The 24,926-nt window shown below is 41.2% G+C and overlaps 1 protein-coding gene across 1 annotated transcript in view; it reads right to left on the bottom strand.

The window, feature by feature from the left end:
- Positions 1 to 24,926, bottom strand: part of LOC142097881 (aldehyde oxidase 1-like) — a 104,694-nt gene that overhangs the window by 13,638 nt on the left and 66,130 nt on the right. Inside the window, 5 exon segments of the mRNA XM_075180108.1 lie at positions 1 to 53; positions 6,960 to 7,034; positions 7,259 to 7,387; positions 15,484 to 15,579; positions 16,446 to 16,673. Coding sequence (XP_075036209.1) covers positions 1 to 53; positions 6,960 to 7,034; positions 7,259 to 7,387; positions 15,484 to 15,579; positions 16,446 to 16,673 — 581 coding nt within the window.

The following is a 24,926-nucleotide window of genomic DNA, read 5'->3' as shown; positions in this document are numbered from 1 at the left end:
CTAAAAAACCCAGTGGCTGAGAGACTTATTCTTTGAATAAAAGCTTCCTTTGTCTGTGAAAGGGAAAATATAATGTGGAACAGAGTTACAACAGCATATTACAATATATTCATAAAAGGGAACGCCACCTTCAGGTAATATTGTGTTCCAAGTAAATACAATTTTTTCCAATGTACATACATGAGCTTATCTATTGTATCAAAAGAACAAGGAACATAAACACATCTGCCTTGGAGATACAATTGACTGAAAGTGATGTTCCCTTTTAGGCCCTCATGAAATCTGCCATGACGCACAGTTGAATCAGACCACGCACAGCTGAATCAGACCACGCACAGGCAAGCCGCAACTAAAGAAACCAGCAGCCACAGGTGGTAAAAGTGACAAGAACAGGTAGGACAGTCTGTCAAATGTTCTGAGTCTAGTGCAGGCTTGGTTAACCTGTGGCACTCCAGGTGTTGTGAAACTACAAGTCCCAGCATACCCTTCCAGCAATAAACTGCTATATAATGGCAAAGCATGCTGGGGCTTGTAGTTTCACAACACCTGGAGCGCCACAGGTTAGCCAAGCCTGGTCTAGTTGGACAATCCATATTTTTGATGTTTTTTCTGCCCAATCTAAGGGGCAGGTCAAGACTGTGTACTCTTTATATACACACTGCATTCTTTATATAGTACACTATGGTGCTAGCGGTCCTTCTGACCACACCCCTCTAGTGTCTGGTCTCGCCTCTATGATGGCTGGCCACACCCCCCTGGTGGGCCCTTCATGCCCCAGTCCGATACTGGACCACACACAGCGGAATCAGACCACGCATAGCAGAATCAGATCACGTGTAGCGGAATCAGATCACGCACAGCTGAAGTAATCACTTCAAAAACATATTTTTTATACATTTAAGTGCATTTTTAAAGTGATGAAATGTCATTGCACTGTGCCATGTCTTCCTTATTTTATTAGGTGTAAAATAAAAACAAGCTACTTCCTTAAACAGATTTTTTTTGTTTTGCTTTTCATGGCAATTGTTATGTGACTTTTAACACAACATTAGTTTTTACGGTATTTAACCTTTCGATGTTCTCCTTATGCTTTTCAGCACCAATTCATATGGTTTTACCTATGTAGCAGTCTCTGAATATATTTGCAAACTTGAAAACAAGCTTTTCAACATGGAATAATATGTTAAACATGACTATTTTGTGTCCATTATCATGCTCCACAACAGGCAATATACAGTCATGACCCAAAATTTTGAGAATGACACAAATGTTATTTTTCACAAAGTCTGCTGCCTCAGGTTTTTATGAAGGCAATTTGCATATACTCCAGAATGTCATGAAGAGTGATCAGATGAATTGCAATTAATTTCAAAGTTCCTCTTTGTCATTACAATGAACTTTATCCCAAAAACAACATTTCCACTGCATTTCAGCATTTCCACAAAAGGACCAGCTGACATCAGTTCAGTGATTCTCTCATTAACACAGGTGAGAATGTTGATGAGGAGAAGGCTGGAGATCACTCTGTCATACTGATTAAGTTAGAATAACAGATTGGAAGCTTTAAAAAGGAGAGTGGTGCTTGAAATCATTGTTCTTCCTCTGTTAACCATGGTTACCTGTAAGGAAACATGTGCAGTCATCATTGATTTGCACAAAAGGGCTAAGGATATTGCTGCGAGTAAGATTGCGCCTAAATCAACCATTTATCGGATCATCAAGAACTTCAAGGAGAGAGGTTCAATAATTTTGAAAAAAGGCTTCAGGGCGCCCAGCAAGCACCAAGACCGTCTCCTAAAGTTGATTCAGCTACGGGATCGGGGCACCACCAGTGCACAGTTTGTTAAGGAATGGCAATGGGCACATGTGAGTGCGAAGACTTTTGGAAGATGGCCTGGTGTCAAGAAAGCCAGCAAAGCCAGCTTCTCCAGGAAAACATCAGAGACAGACTGATATTCTGCAAAAGGTACAGGGATTAGACTGCTGAGGACTGGGATCATTTTCTCTAATGTATCCCCTTTCAGATTGCTTGGGACATTTGGAAAAACACTTGTCCGGAGCAAAGTTGGATTTAGACCTCATGGGGCCCTAGGCAAGATATTGGTTTGGGCCCCCCCCTTCATACACACAGTGGCCCCTCACACACACATAATACACACACAGTGGCCCCACACACACACATAATACACATACACAGTGGCCCCTCACACACACACACACATAACACACACACACAGTGGCCCCTCACTCACACATAACACACACACAGTGGCCCCTCACACACACATAATACAGACACACACAGTGGCCCCTCAGACACACATAATACACACACACACACAGAGTGGCCCCTCACACATAATACACACACACAGTGGCCCCTCAGACACACATAATACACACACACACACACAGTGGCCCCTCACACACACATAATACACACACACACAGTGGCCCCTCAACACACACATAATACACACACACACAGTGGCCACACACACACACACACATAATACACACACACACAGTGGCCACACGCAGGTGAGGGCTGGCAGACTTTAGCCCAGGGGGCAAGCACATAGCACTGGCCCATAAGTAGCGGCCCATCCTTAAAGGGTGGTTTTTGGTACAATATATATTTAACTATATAAAAAGAGACTATTTTAGTGTTGCTTAACCCATATATATATTTTTATGCCCAGGTCCAGAGCTGGATTAAGGCTTTGGGGGGCTTGGGCACTTTAGACAGATTAACCCCCTATGATGTAACATGGTTTTCATTGTAGACACATACACAGGTAATACTGTGTGCACTACTGTTAGGTGTACACAGTTCTGCCTTCACAAGCAGTACACAGTGAAGCGGGACATACCTCCCGACTCTCCTAAGTTAAACAGTCACCCAAATTCGGGACTATCCCACCAGATTCAGGACAGTTGGCAGACTGTCCTGCTCTCTCCTACCTGTTCTTGTCACGGTCACCACTTGTGGCTGCTGGTTACTTTAGCTCATTTGCTGGTTGTTTGGATCCTGGAATATTGGAGGCCCTATTTGGAAAAAAATGGGTACATAAAATTTAGAAAACTCCAACTAGTCCCAGTGTTAAATCAATAGCACCCACATTTTATAATTAGGCCTCCCTCCAGCCACAACATTAAAATAATATTCACATTTGCTAAATAGATCTCTTTCCCTCCGACCAACACTGACATTAGATAGCACACACATTTAATATATAAACCTATTTCCCTCCCTCCAAACAGACCCAGGAATAATTTAAATAGCAATTACATTTAACAAATATTACCATTTCCCACAACAATCACATGCATTAAATATACATTTAATAAATAGACCTCATTTTCTACAAACAGCCCCACAATCAATAAATAGCTTCCAAACCACCCCAGCATTAAATTAAAGGTCTAATTACCCCATTATAAATTCATAGGCCCCACTATTAAATTAAATTGCCCCACCATTACCCCACAAATAAAATAGCACCCAATAATTAGTCCCCACCTGCATTCCACAATTAAATTAATAGCCTACCCTTCCCACATTGTATTAAGAACCTCCCCACACACACTAACTACATTCATTTACTGCCTCCCCACACACTACATTCATTTACTGCCCCCCCCCACACACACACACACTACATTCATTTACTGCCACACACACACACACTACATTCATTTACTGCTCCCCCCCACACACACACTACATTCATTTACTGGCCCCTCACTCACTCAATATTTTGGCCCCTCACTCACACACACAATATACTGGCCCCTCACTCACACAATATTTTGGCCCCTCACTCACACACACAATATATTGGCCCCTCACTCACACATACAATATATTGGCCCCTCACTCACACACACAAAATATATTGGCCCCTCACACACACAATATATTGGCCCCTCACTCACACAGTATATTGACCCCTCACTCACACAATATATTGGCCCCTCACACACACAATATATTGGCCCCATACACACACAATATATTGGCCCCATACACACAATATATTGGCTGACACACAATATATTGGCTGACACTCACACAATATTTTGACCCCTCACTCACACAATATATTGGCCCCATACTTATATATATACACAATATGCAGACACTCACACACACAATATGCAGACACCCACAATATGCAGACACTGACACACACACAATATGCTGACAAACACACAATATGCTGACACTGACACACACACAATATGCAGACACTGACACACACAATATGCGGACACTGACACACACACAATATGCGGACACACACACACAATATGCGGACACTGACACACGTAATATGCGGACACTGACACACACAATATGCGGACACTGACACACACAATATGCGGACACTGACACACACACAATATGCTGACACTGACACACACAATATGCTGACACACACAATATGCGGACACTGACACACACAATATGCGGACACTGACACACACAATATGCGGACACTGAGACACACACAGTATGCGGACACTGACACACAATATGCGGACACTGACACACACAATATGCGGACACTGACACACACACAATATGCTGACACTGACACACACACAATATGCAGACACTGACACACACAATATGCGGACACTGACACACACAATATGCTGACACTGACACACACAATATGCTGACACTGACACAATATGCTGACACTGACACACACAATATGCAGACACTGACACACACACACAATATGCTGACACGCACACAATATGCCGGCACTGACACACACACACAATATGCTGACACTGGCACACACACACACACACACACAATATGCTGACACGCACACAATATGTTGACACTGACACACACAATATGCTGACACACACACAATATGCAGACACTGACACACACAATATGCGGACACTGACACACACAATATGCAGACACTGACACACACACACAATATGCGGACACTGACACACACAATATGCGGACAATGACACACACAATATGCAGACACTGACACACACACAATATGCAGACACTGACACACACACAATATGCTGACACTGACACACACACAATATGTTAAAACTGACACACACACAATATGCGGACACTGACACACACAATACGCGGACACTGACACACACAATACGCAGACACTGACATACACACAATATGCAGACACTGACACACACACAATATGCGGACACTGACACACACAATATGCGGACACTGACACACACAATATGCGGACACTGACACACACAATATACTGACACTGACACACACAATATACTGACACTGACTGACAAACACACACATACACAATATTCCAAACCCCCCCGCACTTACCTTGTTCAATCCGTGCCGCGCTCTGCAGTCTTCTGACATGGGACAGCACCTGTCATGTGGTGCACGTCCCATGTGACACAGAGAAGGGAGGGAGGAGACCAGCCACCACACTAGCCCCCCCCCCATATGAATCTCGGCGGGAGGGAGTCGGGGGATGGGCCACAATTTTATTTTATTATTATTTTTTTTTATTTTTTTTATATTTTTGGTTGTCCCCCCCTTCTGGGCCCCCTGAGAGCCGCTAGGCCCTAGGCAGGTGTCTAGGTTGCCTAGCGGTAAATCCGGCCCTGGTCCAGAGAAGGAAAGGTGAGCGTTACCATCAGTCCTGTGTCATGCCAACAGTAAAGCATCCTGAGACCACTCGTGTGGGGTTGCTTCATAGCCAAGGGATTGGGCTGACTCACAATTTTCACTAAGAACACAGCCATGAATAAAGAATGGTACCAAACATCCTCCAAGAGCAACTTCTCCCAACCATCCAAGAACAGTTTGGTAACAAACAATGTATTTTCCAGCATGATGGAGCACCTTGCCATAAGGCAAAAGTAATAACTAAGTGGCTCAGGATCAAAACAACGAAATTTTGGTTCTATGGCCAGGAAACTCCCCAGACCTTAATCCCATTGAGAACTTGTGGTCAATCCTCAAGAGGCAGGTGGACAAACAAAAACCCACAAATTCTTGAAAACTCCAAGCATTGATTTGGCAAGAATGGGCGGCCATCAGTCAGTATATGGCCCAGAAGTTGATTGACAGCATGCCAGGGTGAATTGCAGAGGTCTTCAAAAAGAAAGGTCAACACTGCAAATATTGACTCTTTGCATAAACTTAATGTAATGGTCAATAAAAGCCTTTGACACTTATGAAAAGCTTGTAATTTTACTTCACTATACCATAGCAACATCTGACAAAAAGGTCTAAAAACACTGAAGCAGCGAACTTTGAGAAGACCAATACTTGTGTCATTCTCAAAACTTTTGGCTATGACTGTAGACAGAAAGATTTTCTGACAGAAATACAGTACAGGTTTGGACGGGGCTTGCAATTTAATTTTTTATGTTTATCTAGATCAGAAATTAAAGGACTTTATATAGAATTAATATGTTATCTTTGTTTCTCAAGCCTGCTCAAAATCATTCACTCACCTATACATCTTTCTAGACTTGTTACAATAAATAGAGATTACTGAACTAGACCTGGATTTTGTCATTCTGAGAAATCTATGATCTGGTGCTATGGACTGAGCCACATTTGGGGGTAAATGTATCAATATGCGGGTTCTTAAACACCCGCGTGTTCAGCCTCTTCCGCGATTAAATTTTAAGCGGCGCTGCATTGTAAAGGGAAGTTACCCTTTATAATGCAGCGCCGCTTGAAATTTAATCGCGGAAGAGGCTGAACACGCGGGTGTTGAAGAACCCGCATATTGATACATTTACCCCTTGGTCTCTGATAAGATACTAAAACCAGCACTGATGGGATTTTGAAAAATACTGATTAGGATACATACATTTTGCTTTTGTTATTCAATGTACAAATATATCTCACTTGTTTCCAATATAAATAGTGCTCCAAAGCATTTGAGAAATCCACCTACCCAACTCTCCCAAGTGCCATTAGGATTTTTGCTGATAATTGGTTTAAGTCTTTTCAAAAGTTTCTTGCAAGCATTCTGCACAGAAGAAAGTAATAAAATAATACAAAACAGTTATTTTTTAAATTATCTGATGACTTTACTCATCACAGTTTGTGGTGATAAATGCTGTATTGTTGACAAAAGCTTAGATGGCCTGCGGCTGTAAAGCTATTACAACTGTAATTTATAGGTAAAGAGACACAGGTTCCATAGCTCCATCTAAGAAAGCAGTTGTTTACAAAACCAGTTATATAATATACCTTAACTGCCATCCCGTTTGCATCTGTTCCAATACTGGCAGCTGTGGCAGCAGTATTGGGGACAGTGACAGTGCTAGTTTCACAGATGTGGATGTAGGATATAGGTATTCCCAACTCTCGGCCGGCAATCTGCAATTGAAAGGCAGAGTTAATATGAGATTTTTGTCTGCACGTATAGAAGAGAATACAGTTTCTGAAAGAAAATAAACTTGCAAGGGCAGGAGGAGATTGATAGGGGTTTCCAACATTGCCTTACACTCAAACTTTTATATTCTATCTTGTGTATATACTGTAACCGGGTTAGGGGAACAAGTGCCATCTCCTAGAGTAGTGAACAGCAGCAGAGAAGTCAGACATGTCCAAGGTTTTGGTAAAACTGGCCTCAGCCAGATTTATTAAGCAGAAAAACAAAAAAAACTGCAAAATAAACACCTTGCCTGTCCGGCACTAACTAAACACACAGGAACACCCTCTCTGCTGTGAAGGACCTTGTGTCCCACACACAAACAAAATATTGAGCTAATTGGTCACCCTCCTACCCAGGTCTGAGAGACCAAGAAAACTGCCTAGCAGCTTTTTATCAGAACCTTGCAGGTGCAACCCTTAATCAGTCTGCTGTGAGACTGGATGATTGTCACGAGCAGCGAAGAAGTTACTAGCCGGTATTAGCACTGTTGATCAGGGAGGCACAGAGTCTAATGCACCCCCGGTGTTCACCAGGGACCTCCACAAGGGAGTTTGGGCTTTGCTGCAAGAGGGTGCGCAGGTTGCGGTTCTTAGAGACAACCACCAGTGGAGTAACAGAGTGGACGGGCATAGTCAATCAAACCATGTCAGAACCAGCCGGGAAGCAAGGTAGAAGGGGAGATCTGAAGAATAGTCAAAATCAAACCAAGAGTCAGAGAGCCAGAGCCAACGATAAGGTGCCAAAACGAAATCCAAAGGGAAGCCAAGGAGATAGCTGGGTCACAACAGGAGCAGATTCAGGATAACAGACAAGGTGCTAGAGCAGGTGTGAAAACTAATACTTTGGCACCCTAGAGACTGCTATTTGAACCTAGAAATAAGCTCTGATAGGTGGGCAGTAATTGGTAGTCAGACACACTTACCGCCGACTGGAAGTTGAGGAATGTCCCGTTGCCTATCAATGAGACGCAAAGCCCACAGCGCATGCGTGAGTAGCGAGTGCCAACAGGAAGTGTCCCGTTGCTAGGAACGAGACGCTATGATCGGTGGAAGACAGGCAGCTGTCTCTCGCACTGTCAGTGCAAAGACCCCTCCCCTCTCTCCGGAACAGAACGAACAGCAGACTGGCCCTTGAGGAAATTGGAGAGAAGATGAGGTGCGTGTAGATCTTTATTGTCGACCCAGGATCTCTCTTCCGGACCGCAAACCTTCCAATGGACCAGAAACTGTATTCTGTCTCGAATGGTATGAGAGACCAAGATATGTTCAACCTCATACTCGTCCCCCAGGACAGACTTGATGGGAGGAGGAGGAAGAGTTAAAGGTTTAAGTAGGGATATATGAAAGGAAGGGAGGTAACCGGAGCTTGTACGTAATGGCATTGATGACATGCAAGATGCAGAAGGGACCAATATAACGAGGTGGAAACTTTATAGATGATACTTTGTGTTTGAAGTTACGGGTGGATATCTTTCATCTTCATGGTTGACCCCTGGAGATCATTGTTATTGTTCTGATCATCAAGCCACCTGGAGTGATCATCTTCCTTGGGCATCCCCTTTCTTTACCATCTTCAGCAGACTTCCTGTTTTAACTACCTTCTCTGACAAATCCAGTGTATCCCTAACCAACACCAGGCTGTTCAGCGGTGGGCTAGATTCCCTAGGGAGTGGGGTCCGTCGACAAAACGAGCGGGCCTCCCCTCTAGGGACACCCAGCCCAGTGCTGAAAGCACTAGGGCTCTTCCTAAACTTCCTAAACCCCTGGGCAAGTCACAGCCAGCCCAGGCTACCATAAACAGTGTGGGCATGCTGATACTTATATAATTACAAGCATCAGCATACCCATGGCAGCCAGGGCATGCTGGCACTTGGAGAACCACAAGTGTCAATATGCCCTGAGACCTGTAGTTCCACAAAAATGTTAAAAAAAACCACCACACCCTGTTTACAACCATACAATTTTAATAAAAATTAAAAAAAAACATAAAAATAATACACACCCTCATTAACACCACATATATTTATTAAAAATAAGAAAACCCCAAATACTCACCAAAAATGAATTCTTCTTTTTTCGTCGGCAGCTTTTAATCCAAAAATGCTTGAAAACCAAGTCCAAAGTCCCTGCTTGAAATGTCCAACAATATTTGTAATTCCAAAGTCCTACTTGTAAATGTCGCAAATATATTTGTAATTCCAAAGTCCTGCGTGTAAATGTCCCAAATATATTTTTAATTCCAAAGTCCTGCTTGTAAATGTCTTCTGTTCTTCTTTGGAAAAAGTTCCTCTAGTTGCTTGCAGTCTTCAGCCAGAAGGGCCCCATATTTGTAATGCGGTCGATTGAGCCGTTGGTGACACGGTTACCATCTATCGCTGTCAGAGCCAAAGGCTATGCCAAAGAATGAATGGAGAAATAGAGTTTGGAGGCCAACTTGGCGGAAATTAAGTTTCCAGCGGATCCAGAGTCCACAAAAGTCTGACAACTGCTGGGGACCATCCAGAGAATAAACAACTATAGGCATAAGAAATTCTGCATCTCTTAAGGAGTAGGGGGTAAAGGATGTGGATCCTAGGACGACCCACCTAACACTACCTAGGATGGGGTGTTTTCCGGTCTCTTGGAACATGCAGAGAGAAGGTGACCAGATTCTCCACAATAAAGACAGAGGTGATTCCTGATGCGTCTGTCACGTTCCTCCTGGGTAAGGCGAGAACGACCAAGTTGCAAGGGTTCCTCAGAAGTGAATACAGGAGACTGAAACTGAGGATCCAGATGGGGGAAGGGAAAACAAGTTTGATCCCTCTCCTGATTACGCTCCCTGTGGCGAATATCCACCTTGATACAGAGGGAGATTAACTTGTGCTGGATGGGAGGCCACGAGAGCCTCATTATTCCAGCAAGGCTCAGAGGCTACAGTCCGAAACTGTACCACATACTAGCCAGTAGTTAAGGATCCTTAATGAAGGGCCAGCAATCCAGAAGCAGCTGAAGAGACTCAGCCTGGCTCAAAGACTTTCAGAAAATTCTTGATGAAGAGAGAAGAGTTCTGGGGCATAGAATCATCCCTCTACCAGAGAGGGGAAGCCCAGGCTAGAGTTTGGCGCATGAGAAGGGCAATTATGTACGCCACCTTGGTGCATTCAGAAACAAAAAGCTATTGGCGGTCAGGCACGCTGACCACTGACAGGAAGCCGAGAAGTGTCCTGTTGCCTAGCAATGGGATGCAAAGCCTACTGCACATGCATGCACAGTGAGTGTCAACAGGAAGCAGGCCATCCCTCCCACTTAGTGTTAGTGCTGAGACGGAGCCTGACAATGATCAGAAGACCTGAACTGGACCTTGTAAAAGGAGCCCACCCTTCTCTCTCTATTTACACCCCAGGGACCCTTACCAATTTTCTGAACATATTGTTTGGGAAAACGCTTCCCAAAGCTTACCAGCAATCTCTCTGGGGTTTAAAAGCACATAAGACAGACAGCCTGGGACACACATACCTGCCATCTGCCACTTTCCCAGTGCCTCTGTAACAATATACACAGACAAACAAACATAGGTATTATATTCAGTATATTTGAATTCAGAGAAATCTGACAGATCCGAGTTTTGGGGTTCTGAGTGAAACCGAGTCATTACTCGGTTTTGCACACCAATTTAGAATTTGAAAAAGAGGCAAAACATAATTTCTGGGAAAATTTTGGATTTATATCTTCTATACATACAGCCCTACCTCATTTTTCTCAAGTAATTTTAGAACAGGCAGCATGGAGGGAGGAGGTTAGCTGCAGTGCTCTGCTCTGAAAATAGCATTCAGAGTGAAAGAGGAACATAGAAAGCAACATAATCGTGTGATTATTTTAAAGCAGTTCTGTAGAGATCAGTCAGCTAGAATAATTTGCTGATCAATTGGTTTTCATTTCAATCTTTCGGAGACTTTATATGAACTAGTGGTCACTGGTTGTTATTAATGCATATATATTAGTATATAGACTGAGTTAGATATCATTCTGAAGAAAAGAGTATATTTAGTGGAGAAAAACAGTGTGTTTTTGCTGTATGACTATTAGCAGCAGAATCCCGAAAACAAATTGATTTATTTGTTTTAACATTTTAAGCTTTTCTAGTGAAAGTAATCGTGCGTGGGGCAGTGACATCTGAATTAAGTTTGAAAAAAACTGGGTGTTTGCGTGAGAGTGTCAACACAGCTGCACACGGCAAAAACCGCTAATAATCTTTTCTATTTTTCAATACTTGTCAAAGGGTCATTCAGTGACATCTATATTTAAAAAAGCGTGTTTGCATGTAAGGAACAATGCAGCTGCACACCCCAAAAACTGCTATATATACTACACTTTTTTCTATTTTTCAGTACTTGTCAATTTCAAAGTCATTCAGTAACATCTTTATTTATAAAAGGCCTATGAGGGTTTTCTTCTGGCCATTTTTGACATTCAGCGCCCGCATGTAGAACACTGCAGGGGCTGCAAAAAAGATGTCATCTGCCATTTCACCAATTATAGCAAGCCCATTTGATAAATTAAACAACAACAAAAATTTAGTGTAAGGTGCAAGAGCTAAAAATGTTGAAGCGCTATGCACACACTAAATTTGGAACATTACACAGCAAGCATCATGGAGAGTGAAGAATAAGTAACAATAAGATGTCATTAGATGGACAGAGGCATCAGTAGATATTTATACAAGTAGATACCCAATTGTAAAGGTCTATGTAGTTTGCTGTATATAAATAAATGAGGATGCTGATAGACGAAGGTGGCCTGCACACATACCACAAAGCTTCAAAGACTATGCACACAATACATTTTGAATGTTACAGGGCATGCATCACAGACAGTGAAGCTACAGTAACAGGCAGAGGTCATTGGTATGAATGAATAGAATTAGACATTTATAAAAGTAAATAGATAAAGGTGGCCTGCACCCATACCAAAAACACCAAAGTCTAGTACTATGCACTTCTCGATGGGCAGAGAGAGCATTCATCAGAATACAAAAGCAGAGCTTTCATACTTTGTCTTACTTAATATGCTCTGTGCCATAATGCTGCCCTTCTGAATCAGACCAGGGGACTTGGATATATTTATGTGGAGGGCTGAAGAATCAGCCCCCCTGGAGTAAGCTTCGACCAACCCAAGACTTGCAGCGGAGATGGTCCCCAAGACCGATGAATATAAATATGGAATGTATATAAATTATATTTATATGTTCTATTAGTGAAGTATAATAAATATGTAAAACAGACAGTTCATATAGGCCATGTCCAGATAATCTTTAAGGCAGGGGATCAAAGGCAAGGATGATAATCAGGTTAGAATCAAGGTTACAAGGTTAGCAGATAAACAAGGACTGTAGCAGAGTGCAACCATCAACTCCCTCACTGGTTCAATGATCATTGACTTTGATTCCCTGGCTTAAAAATGATCCGCACGTGATCCTGTGCTGGCTCCTAAAGCTGGTACAAACTACAAGATCAGCGGGGCCCGAAGAATATCTTTTCTCAACTCCATAAGCAGGACGTGGTAGGGCAATATTAGGATAGGATCTTTTACACGTTCAAGTTTGAGATTTGATATTGAGTGCACTGCCACTCCGCAATGCATATACTCTGCAAAGAGCTATAAACATTTTAAGTACCACCTATATAGAAGATATGCTGATTTTACTGATATTTCCCTTTTTATCAAGCCTTTCCCTTTTATTTGATTTCAGTTGAATATACGTTTGATTGCATTATATTTTTATTGGTATTTCTTTCTACCTCTATATTACTATTTTTTTAATGTTTGTAATTAATATTTTATTTATTTTTATTGCCATAGCCACACTGTATATATAAAAACTGAATAGACTTTATCCTCACATTTACCAATTCTATTTAGCCAGTTGCGCTCCCTATACATTTTTATGTTTATTGTACTTTCCCGAAGAGGAGCAGCATAAGTATTTTATCGGGAGTGCTCATTCCTTCTTTTTATATCATGGAGTATGGAGGACCCACCAATAAATTCACTTGTTAATAAACAAAATAACTGTAACTGTCCAAATGTATAGCTTATAACTTTATGTAGCACATACATTTCATAGATGTTGTTGATTAATGTTGTTTCACCATCTTAATAGTTCCTTAAGGTCCATGCAGGCCTGTATAAATGCAGACTATTATCCTCACTGTCCAATGCTTTTGTGCAAATTCACATAAACTCTGTTTCCTGTTCCCCAACTCCGCTGCCTAGGTGTCATCCTCGACTCCTCTCTCTCCTTTGCCCCTCACATTCACTCTCTCGCCAAATCCTGCCGTTTCCAGCTTCGCAACATTGCCCGCATTCGGCCCTTCCTCTCCCAGGATGCCACCAAATCTCTCGTCCACTCTCTGATTATCTCCCGCTCGGACTACTGCAACCTTCTCCTTATCGGCCTCCCCCTCTCTCATCTCGCTCCCCTTAGATCTGTACTTAACGCCGCTGCTAGGCTTATTTTCCTCTCTCGCCGTTCCACCTCTGTATCCCCACTCTACCAAGCCCTTCACTGGCTTCCCTTCCCCTACAGAATCCTTTTCAAGCTCCTCACTCTGACTTACAAGGCCCTCGCCAACTCCACTGCTCCCTACATCTCTAACTTTATCTCTATTCACACTCCCTCCCGCTCACTGCGATTGTCCAACGATCGTCGCCTCTCTTCCCCTCTGATTACCTCCTCTCACGCACGTATCCAAGACTTCTCCCGCGCCGCTCCCCTCCATTGGAACAAGCTCCCCCGCTCCATCAGAACTTCCCCTAATCTGTCCTCTTTCAAACGAACATTAAAAACCCACCTTTTCCTTAAAGCCTTCCAGTCTCATGCCTAAACTCCCACCGGTCGGCTACCTCTCTTTCTCATCCCTTCTTCCCCTTCCTCCCGTCTCTCCGTCTCATCCATGTGTCTGTCTGTCTTCCCCTCCCTTTAGATTGTTCGCTCCTTTGAGCAGGGCTCTCCTACCTTCTGTTTCCATCACTTTTAACTGCGCTCTCCAGCTACTCATCTCACCTCCTCTCAGTCCCTCTGCCCTCTGTCTCCTCTCGCTTCTCTCCGCTCCCCTCAGTGACTCTCAACCTGTCATCCGTGCCCACCCTCTTGGGCCATAGTTACCTGCCTGTACTCACTTTTCCCCTCCCTCCCTCTCTTTCATGCTGTGCCTGAGCCCCCAGAGTTATAGTGCTTACTGTTACTTGTACTGTGCTGTTTCACCTTGTACTGTGCCATTGTTTGTCCTTGTACGGCGCTACGGATACTTTGTGGCGCCCTATAAATAAAAATTAATAATAATAATAATAATAATAACTCCAAGCAGACGTAAGTGCAACAGTACACTCAGCTGTAATGGAGTGCTCCGATATGGGTTCAGAGCACAGCATTCAGGTGCAAATGACCCTTATATGTTACATTAATTTATTGCCTGCGATAGGTTACTCTGTGGATATCTGGGTTTGATTCTACTGCTGGAGTTCTGTGTTTGACTCAGTTCCTGTTTATTTGCTGCCCACAATAACCCTTGGCTTTAGATTATCTTACTATCACTTTGGCTTGAGGTTTTGTTTCTCATCACCTGACTGTTACTAACCTCTGTTCTTCCTGTGGATTATGATCTTGCTACCACCTATGTATATACTGTTACATTCATTCCGTAATATCCTATCACCTTACTAGTGAACACCGTGACCTCATTCACAAGTATTGGGCGGAACTGAGCATCAGTAATGATATCAAGGGAAATTAGCTGGAGACCACGCTAGCCTTCTCTTTTGTGTTCATTAACAGGATATTAACATAAGCTGGAATTGAAATCAAATTTTACTTTTCAAAGATATTTTAAAATGTCAAACGTGTTACATGGATCGAGCATGTATCCCATTTTATATTTATTATGTAGTCCTACCTTAATCATACATGTACATACAGCAAAACAACTGAGGAGTCCTGAAAAACAGCAGTAATTGAAGACTATGGAGAAACAGGCAAAGCAAAATATAAATGACCTTACCTGAATCATTTTGGTATTAATGCCTTGTCCCATCTCAGTACCTCCATGTGACAATAGCACTGAACCATCACAGTAAATGTGAACCAATGCAGCAGCCTACATAAAACAACATAAATGAAAAATTAGCACACTATAGTAAGTGCTGTCCAATATAAATTTCAGCTAGTGGCATCATATTCATTCAATAGTCATAATTTTATATACACAAATTAGATACAATAAATGTATACAGATATGAATGCATTAATCAATAAATTATACAAACATAATTTTAGTTCACTACTTTATCCTACCTACTGTACAAAAATATGCATTTCTTTGTCAAATGATCTCAATAAAAATAGGCATATTTACTTGTGCTTATATGATCTAAGTATTATCAAAAATTGCAATGTAAAAGCATATTAATACATACACAGGCCCAAAACAATACTTTTTGGTTTCATGACAGTTGTTTTTTGTAAAAAAAACCCCATTAAAAATGGCAAGGTTTAAATGTTTAAATTTTCTGGCACGGCATTGGGATCCCACTTGGACTTGTATGTAAGAAAGTGTAAAGTATTGCTACTTACAATATTTGGTATTATTGCATTGCTTATCTTCTAGAACACAACAATATAATATGAATTTTGGTAAACAGTGGGAAGAGTTGTTTTTCTATTCTGATCATGTTCATTAGTCTGTCAGTGAAATGTATTCCCATGAACATGACTACACCATTTTATATTAATTCAATATTGAAGAATTTGTCCACAAGCTGGCTCCCAGATTTTATTTGGGATTGGTATAGAACTAATTTACACTTACAAATTCGTCTCATACACCCCACACAAAAAACCCCCTCTGCAAACAAAATTAAACCTCTACATTTATATTCTGTAAGAGTAGTGTAGGGACAAGAATATATCAGTACATTCAGTTGCTGCATATTTCAGACTATTAAATGAACAAATGATGTTTACTTGATTCATGTACGCCACAGTAAAAGCAACAGGATATTTCATTGGGATGAGTGCAATGCCCCGCTTTGTCCAGTGGTTCTGTTTATTAAATTGTTTTACTGTTTCCATCCTGGAATGGTATCCAGAACTTTCCATACATTCCTGCCAGCATCTGCTCAGATTGGTTGTATCAAACTCCTGCTTGAAAGGTGTCTTGATGATGTTCCTGTACATGTTGATATCTCGGACCTAAAGCAAACAATGGCAAATGGCTATGTTTACCCTTAATTTCAACAAAACTCTCATATGAAATAATATTTTGTAATATTAAACCTTTAGAACAAGCCTGGCCAACCTGTGGCTCTCCAGGTGTTGTGTAAGTACAAGCCCCAGGATGCTTTGCCAGTAGATAGCCCGCAGATAGCTGGCAATGTACGCTGGGACTTGTAGTGTCGCAATACCTGGAGATCCACAGGTTGGCCAGGCCTGCTTTAGAACAACTTGAATTGTTGGTGTATGGACTCTACACGGTACTGCAAGTGTAGAAAAAAAATGTTTATTCATGACAAGTTGCATGACTAATGCAGCTACAGTAAGTGTGTTGATGGTGTATCCACTTGTCTTCTAAATATTCAAAAGTATTGAGATCCAGAGAGCTAGGACACAACTGTTATGTGTCCACTCCCTTTCCATGATGACCCCTGTCTAATGAAAAGGTGTATTGTCTTAATTTGCTAATGAAAACTTCATGACAAGAAAACTTTACTCACTCAGTTACAGCACACTCATCAGCTGCATTGGTGTCACTTACAAGAGGTGTGTGGTTTTCAGCTCACTGTCATAGAATAACAACAGGAACCAGGATTCATATTAAACTGATAATACATTTTAACTGCTTTGTTTACACAAGTAAAATGTACACTTTTTTTGAGAAAAGACTGGAATTTCTATTGGAAGCATTTAATCATAAGTAACATTTTTATTAATATTAATTTGAATATACAATGTACATGTGTAATGAACCCTTCAGATAAATGCTTCCTCACTTCCAAACTCTTGATTCTCATCTGAGCTGGGTCTCAGATTACAATTTACAGATAGAATACTACCTCACCTTCCAGTCTTAAACTTTGAATTTGGGTTTAAACTTCTGCTTTGGTCTAAGAGCCTGGCTATCTAGTAACCAGCAGGAGCTAGGGATAGTCGATGCCCACAGAGTGAATACTGCATACCTGCAACAGTATCAAAATGAAGACACTGGGACTGGTGAAAGTGATGTATTTTAGGTCAACAGTCTAAGGTCCAAGAGGGGGGATCCGGAAACCAGCAAGATGCAAAGAGAAGCTTAAGTTATGGGAGAACAGCTTATCAATAAGCAGAGTAAGCAGGAGCATAGATGTCTGCTCTGAAAGGCATCTAGACAGGAGCAAGTGTGTTTGTCCACCTGTGAGTACTGTGTGGGACACAAGGCAGAACAGCTAAAATTAGAGATTTCCTGTAGTGATATGAGATCAGGACAAGAGGAGAAACCCTGATAGATGACAGATTGATTGAAAGGCAAAGTAACAATTCTAGATAGATAGTTAGCTCTGTGGAGAATTGTTTGAAATTATACTACCATTCGTGTAACTAAGAACTGTTTAGGAGGAAAATATGCAATAAAAGTAATTCTGTATTTAATCAGGGAGATTGTCTTGTACCCTTTTATTGTGTCTGTTGTAATGACACTGTGATACCATGCCTTTATCAGCTTCACATTCAGCTTTCTCTTGCTACGTAACCAGCATGTGTAGGGGGCCCTGTTCAGTAAACTACCCACTGTAACCTAGTTATAGAGGAGTAAGCTAAAACTGAGTGGGAAGTAGGTGGATCTCCAGAGATAGGTGCTGGAGTTAATGCACCTACACCATCCCATAGATAGTGGACTATACAGAACGTAAACTGACCAAAAAATAGAAAAATTTAAATCATTCTCTCAAATTCACATTTCAACATTTATAAAATAACTAGCACTATTGCTAGTAGTGGAACTACTGCCACTGCAGCGGATGTGGCCACTCTGGGTCTGGAAGGGAGGGGCGTCCAGCAACAACCCCTCTCAGAACATCACAGGAACATCTTCTGAGCATATGTTGGTCTGACAAATCCATAGTTAAGCCCCGGTTGGCTGAACCACATGTGCTCAGAAAAGTCTCCCGCGCTTCTGAGCTCAGAGCAAGTGGTCGGGATGCTGGAGCGGCATCACCGTGCCATACCCCAAATTTCACTATGGGGACCTACAATGCACTATTCTACCTCTAGATATTGCACATATGTATGTTAATGTATTCTCCCATTTCTCTGGATTACAGTATTTATGTTCAGGAAACATAATATGCTCTAGAAATTAAGGTGTATATTTAGCTTTCAATGTGTAATTATGGTTGTTGCACCATATCTCAAGAACAAAGAATCTAGCTTCCAAAAATAATATGTATATCCCTCAAAGTATCACTCAGAATAGTAGAAACTGCACTGTACTCATATATAGATAATGACAACATTTTTAACTCACTTTTTTTTTAGTCATTTTAATTGTACATATCTGTAAACACACGTTTCACTACTGCATTTAAGACTCTGTTTCTCTATCATGATTTGCTCAACTGGAGAAACACGCACCAGAACTTATTCTGCTACTTCTCCTGTGCCAGGGGCACTGCATTTATGTGCTTTCCTCACTGTTTGGATACACAGCAGGGTCCAGAAACAATGAAGTGCATTTTTCCTTGTGGGTGGGGTGGGTTTTGCCATTGGTGGCTCTATAGAGAACTGGCAGAATATTAGACAGACCCTAAAATTTTTCCATCTAGAAAACGAAACCTCATGTGGTATTCATCTAAGGATATATTAAGAATTTTGAACCTGTTTTTTACGGTATTCATTGGAATTAACATTAGAAATATCCTCAAGTAACTGCATCTATAAAACTAAACCCCACTCTCCAGAGATCTCTGGTAAACACTTGAATTAGGAGAAAGCAGGAATTTATCCCATGCCATGATTAAAAGCGTATTTGGCTTTTTAGATAGAAGTTATTGTCTTAAATTCAGCCTGCCTATGAACTTCATAAGGGACTGATCTATAAATATATTTTGGCTGGGGGTATAAACGGCAACAAACTGTTAAGTAAGAGATGAGACAAAAGGAGATTTAATTTGTATGGTTTGCATTAGTGTCAGGCCAAGCCAATGCAGACACAATTCACTAGGTTCTCGGCTCAGTGGTTGAAGCAATTCTGCAGTTGGCCACATGATGCCCTAACGAGATATGCTTTATACGTTCAGGAAACATGTTGTGTGATTCCTATTAGGTTCCTGAGGTAGCTGATGCTTTAAACCTGCTTGACTCTTGATCTTGCCTGTTACCTGCCTGCTCTAGTCTTGTCTTTAGATTTGCACTATTCTGCTCTATGCTTTCTTTGTAGTGTTTCTGAACTTAGGGCCTGTTTTATCCATATGAAATCTTAGGTCTCATAGCATGAATCCCTTATCGATAATACTTAAGTTGTGCATATGTTCTGAGGTTCCATGAGCACAACTCATCTTAAAATAAAGGTGGCTGTGCCTTTGAAAAACTTCAATAAACATCATTATTGCAAAAAAATTAATGGTGACTGCTATAGATGAAGAGCATGCTAGTCTGGCCAATGCTGGTGATCATCCATGATCATCATGGAGTGGAGACATCACATATAATCACATATATTCAGAATGATATCTTGGCAGACAAGAAATTATCCAGAATGTGGTATTTGGACAATACAGCGGATACAATGGGTGGGACTAGAGAGAATGAAACTTTACAAACTGTTCCGTGGAATATTCGCCTCACTCCACATTTTGCCAAGATTGTTGCTTATGTACAGCAGTAGTGAGTAAAGCCCATTCCTACCCAATGTATATGTACAGTGGTTTGGTGTGAAAGGATTAACTGGAAAGCTCTTTACTAATTTTTTCCTTTTTACTATGTTCCTAAGTCATAACGATTGTGCATTGCAAGTTGCCTATTTCCATTACACATCTTGCACCATTTTTATTCAAAACCATTTAACCCTCTCTTAGGGCTAGATTTACTAAACTGCAGGTTTGAAAAAGTGGAGATGCCTATAGCAATCAATCAGATTCTAGTTATCATTTATTTCTAGAATCTGATTGGTTGCTATAGGCAATATCTCCACTTTTTCAAACCCACAGTTTAGTAAATATAATCCTTAGACTGCAATATTTTTGTCACGCTCTTAAGTTGTTTCTAACTACAGGTTTGCCACTGGCTGGATGTTTTCTGGTTGGTAAGTCATACATGATATATCCTATGTGGGCTTTGTTTACAAAGCACTCTATGCACAACACAAATATCCATAGTTTAGCACCCGTGTGCCAGGATGATCGCCCAAATGCCCACCATTTACTGCTCGATTTAGCCTCATTTATGGCTTAAATTAATTTTGATCATTTTATTATGTCACTTTTTTGTGTGTAAAGCTTTTTATTCTATTGCTTGACTTGCACCTGGAAATGCGGTTTTCAACCAAAGTGGAACATGGAGAAGAAATGGGTCCAGCTGAAAGAATAGGAAGAGATCCGATCTCTACCAGTTCAAAGCTGGTGCAATATTACTTTTGTGGAGTGTCTGTGTCCCTCTGCACAGCAGGGAATGTAAAATGAGCTCTCTCTTTCCCTTTATTTAATTAAAATAATCTCACTCTAATAAATTAAATTACATTTTTGTACTTCTTAAAAGTAGGGACAATGGTACCTTGGAGGCAACACACTGACACAAACCCTCCCAACACTGTACATGAGTACCTAAGTGTATATATAGAGGTGATCAGTTCCAGCAAGAGCTATTGTTGGGTATACATTTTCACAATCACATATGATAAAGTTGTTAAAGTTTTAGTTCAACATTTTTTCAAATATCTTGACTAGAGGTGCTCAGGCTCGGTTCCTCGGAAACCGAACACACCCGAACTTAGGGGATCCGAGTACTGAGCACAGTCGGCTCACTACTTTCACGCTTTTTCGGATTCCAAAACATGGCAAAACATCATCATGATGACGTCGGATCTCGGGAGTTTTGGAATGTACAAAATACCGCCCTCTGCGGCGATCTAGCGCCATTTGAGAGAGGTACACAGAAGGGGTAGGATAGAGTGTTGAGCAGTTGGGCAGGCAAACTTACAGAAGTTAAAGAGGAGGGTGGTCGCAGTGTTAAAGAAAGATCCATTGCTAATTGTCATTGCTGAAATACAAATATACAAGTCCTTGCAGGCTTTTTTTCTGAATTTGCACCAAAAGTGTAGGGTGTTATATACACCCAAACACAAGAGCTCCATTGCTTTTTGTCATTGCTGAAATACAAATATACTAGTTATTGCAGGCTTTTCTTCTGAATTTGCACCAAAAAGTGTACGGTGTTATCAAAATGGATTCACAGCAGTACACAGAAGAGCAGGAGCACCAAGCAGCTGCTGCCACCAGTCATGATGATAGTAATCCCTGTACGTCATCTGGTAAAGCCTATGTAAAAGTACTTAGTGTTTTTATGTCAGGCAAACAAAAATGTAAAAAAACTCCTTTTACCTTGGTCAAGAAAAACACACCTGTAATCAAGGCATAGTTAAGTGCTGAAAAAAAATAAAATTGCCAACATGCCATTCTACACACGCAGAGGCAAAGAAAGAATCAGGCCTTCGCCTTTCTCTATGAGTGCTAGTTCTGCAACTGTCAGTGGGGCATCTTCTTGTAAGGTCAGTCATGATGATGCAAGACCTTGTCATTCTGACTCAAAAAGTGTCTCATATAGGTAACAGAAAAAGGAGAGCTGCGTTGCTAATTCTCATTGCTGAAATGCAAATACTAGTCCTTAAAGGCTTTTCTTCTGAATTTGCAGCCAAATTCCACTGCGTTATATAGGTAACAGGCAAAGAGGAGTGCTCCAATGCTTCAAAGAGTCATTGCTGAAATACAAATAGGAGGGCTAGCAGGCTTGTCTTCTGAATTTGCAGGCAAATTCTACTGCGTTATATAGGTAACAGGCAAAGAGGAGTGCTCCAATGCTTCAAAGAGTCATTGCTGAAATAGAAATTATAGGGCTGACTGGCTTGGTCTACATCTACAGTTACATTTTACTGTACATTAGCTCACTCAAACAGAAGAGATGGCAGGGTTTAGTGCTGAAACAGAAATTGTAATAACAGGGCTGTCAGTGTTCTTCAAATTCTCCAGTGACATTGTATTGTGCTATAGCTCATACAGAAACAGGAGGGGTGACATTGTTGTTGTCACTTTCCAGTCTCAGTCATGATGATACTAATCCCCCTACCTATGTTAAAGTGCATAGTGGTTTTAAGTCCGGGAAACAAAAATGTAAATAAAAAGCTTGTACCTTTTTAAAGAAAAAAACCTCTCTAAAAAACCCTGAAAGTATACTGTAGAAAAACATAAAATTGCCAAGATACCATTCTACCCAAAATATTACCAGGCATACCAGCATCAGGTAGCTCCCTTCTCTTAGCTAGATTTCAGCACCTGCAATCTACACTGACATCATATTCACCCTCATCATTGTGTACATCTTCCTCAAACAATATGAATTCATCCCCGCTAGAATCCACCATCACAGAAGTCTGTGTACTTTGATGTAATTGCAGATAATGGCTTTCCTCATGGAATTTGTAGTTCATTTTATGGCAGAGCTGTCACGATTTTTGGGCAATCCTTTTAGAGCAGAGCAAATGTCAAAATGTTGTGCTGACTCATCTGCATCTCCACTGGGTGTCTTGGGAAAGCTAACTTTTTTCCGAGAAGCAGTTACCAGAGAAACTGAAGGAGGAGACGTCATTACAAGATGTTGATAGCGCTTGGATCCTGGCGAAACAAATTAAGTCCTAGATCTACAATTACAATATAGTTAGCGGATTTGCTTACTTTAATTTCATCCTTCAATTTCTCTAGCTGCTTCTCGAAAAGTATAATTAAGGCAATCACTTGACTCAAGCTAACTGTGTCTGCACTCTCTTTAAAGGTGACTACTTCGCTGGACTAAAGTACATTCCTCTCAAATTCTAGTCTTCTTGCAGCTGCTGCATTCTCCTACATGCTGCTTGCAGAATCCCGAAAATAACCCTAAATTTTTCGGGACACAGAGAGCATCTCCTGCATGTCATTGTCATTTTTTACAAAGTTCTGTAACACCAAATTGATTGTGTGAGCAAAACAGGAAATGTGATGGAATTCCCCCCTTCTGTAATGCTTTAACAATATTGGTGGCGTTATCAGAAAACACATATCCTCAGGAGAGTCCAAGCAGGATTAGCCATGTTGCAATGACATCCCTTAGTTTTAGTAACAGATTGTCAGCTGTATGCCTCTTAGTGAAGCCGCTGATATACAGAGTAGTCTACTTCTGAAAAATGTGACGTACTTGGGTAGATGCTGCTGCTGGTCCTGATGGTGAAGGCGAATCACCAACCCAGTGGGCTGTCACAGTCATATGTACAGTGGGTAAAAAATGCATTTTGTAGCCCAATAATTAAATTTTTACAAATCTTCTGGTAGAGGTGAGGAATAGCTTTTCTAGTAAAATGTTGTTGTAATGGAATTTGATAATAGGGACAGAAGACCTCAAGTAACTGTCTAAAACCAGCTGCATTAATAGTGGATATTGGATGCATATCTTATACTAGCATAGTCCCCATGGCGTCTGTGATCCGCTTTGCGACTGGGTGATAATTTTCTTACTTTCTTCCTCTAGCAAAGGATAGTTTAGCAGTCAATTGTTGTAAACTACTAGTAGTATTCTTCTGGGTTTAAGATCGACCCCCAGCAGCAGCAGCAGCAGCAGCAGCAGCAGGGGAACTAACGCTCAATAATTCTTCAGAGGAATCATGGTTAGTGTAGGAGTCATCTAGCCTTAGCAACTTGGATGCAGGACTAACTCCCATCACTTGTGAGGATATTGATGATGAAGGTGTTGGGGGTGTAGATTGCAGGTGCTGGGATCTAGATGAGAGAAGGGAGGTAGATGATGCTGGACTGCTTGTTGTTATTTTTTTAACATAAGTTTCTGATTTTCCCAGCAACTTTCCATGAACTCGCTTCAAATGCCGTAATATGGATGAGGATCCTAGATGGTTAAGGTCCCTACCTCTACTGAGTGTGGCTTTACAAATGCTACAAATGGCTAGACAACTGTTGTCAGAATTTGTGCAAAAAAAATTGCACACATAAAAGGTGGAATGTTGGTCTTATGCCCAGGCATGACAATGGCCTTTTTCTTATCACTGGCAAGAACTGCTGCAATCTTTGTTTGAAAGTGTATGAAAATAATATTGTGACTTGTGAGATGGTCAAAACTGACTGCAAATGACTTTAAATTAGTGTTAGTGAGGTCAATAATAATGTAGGATCAAAAAAAGAGCAAAATTATGTGATTTGAGCATATTTTAGCAAAAAATAC

This window comes from Mixophyes fleayi, chromosome 7 (genome assembly GCF_038048845.1).
Source record: "Mixophyes fleayi isolate aMixFle1 chromosome 7, aMixFle1.hap1, whole genome shotgun sequence".
Lineage (NCBI taxonomy): Eukaryota > Metazoa > Chordata > Amphibia > Anura > Limnodynastidae > Mixophyes > Mixophyes fleayi.
This window is presented reverse-complemented; position numbering and strand designations above follow the sequence as displayed.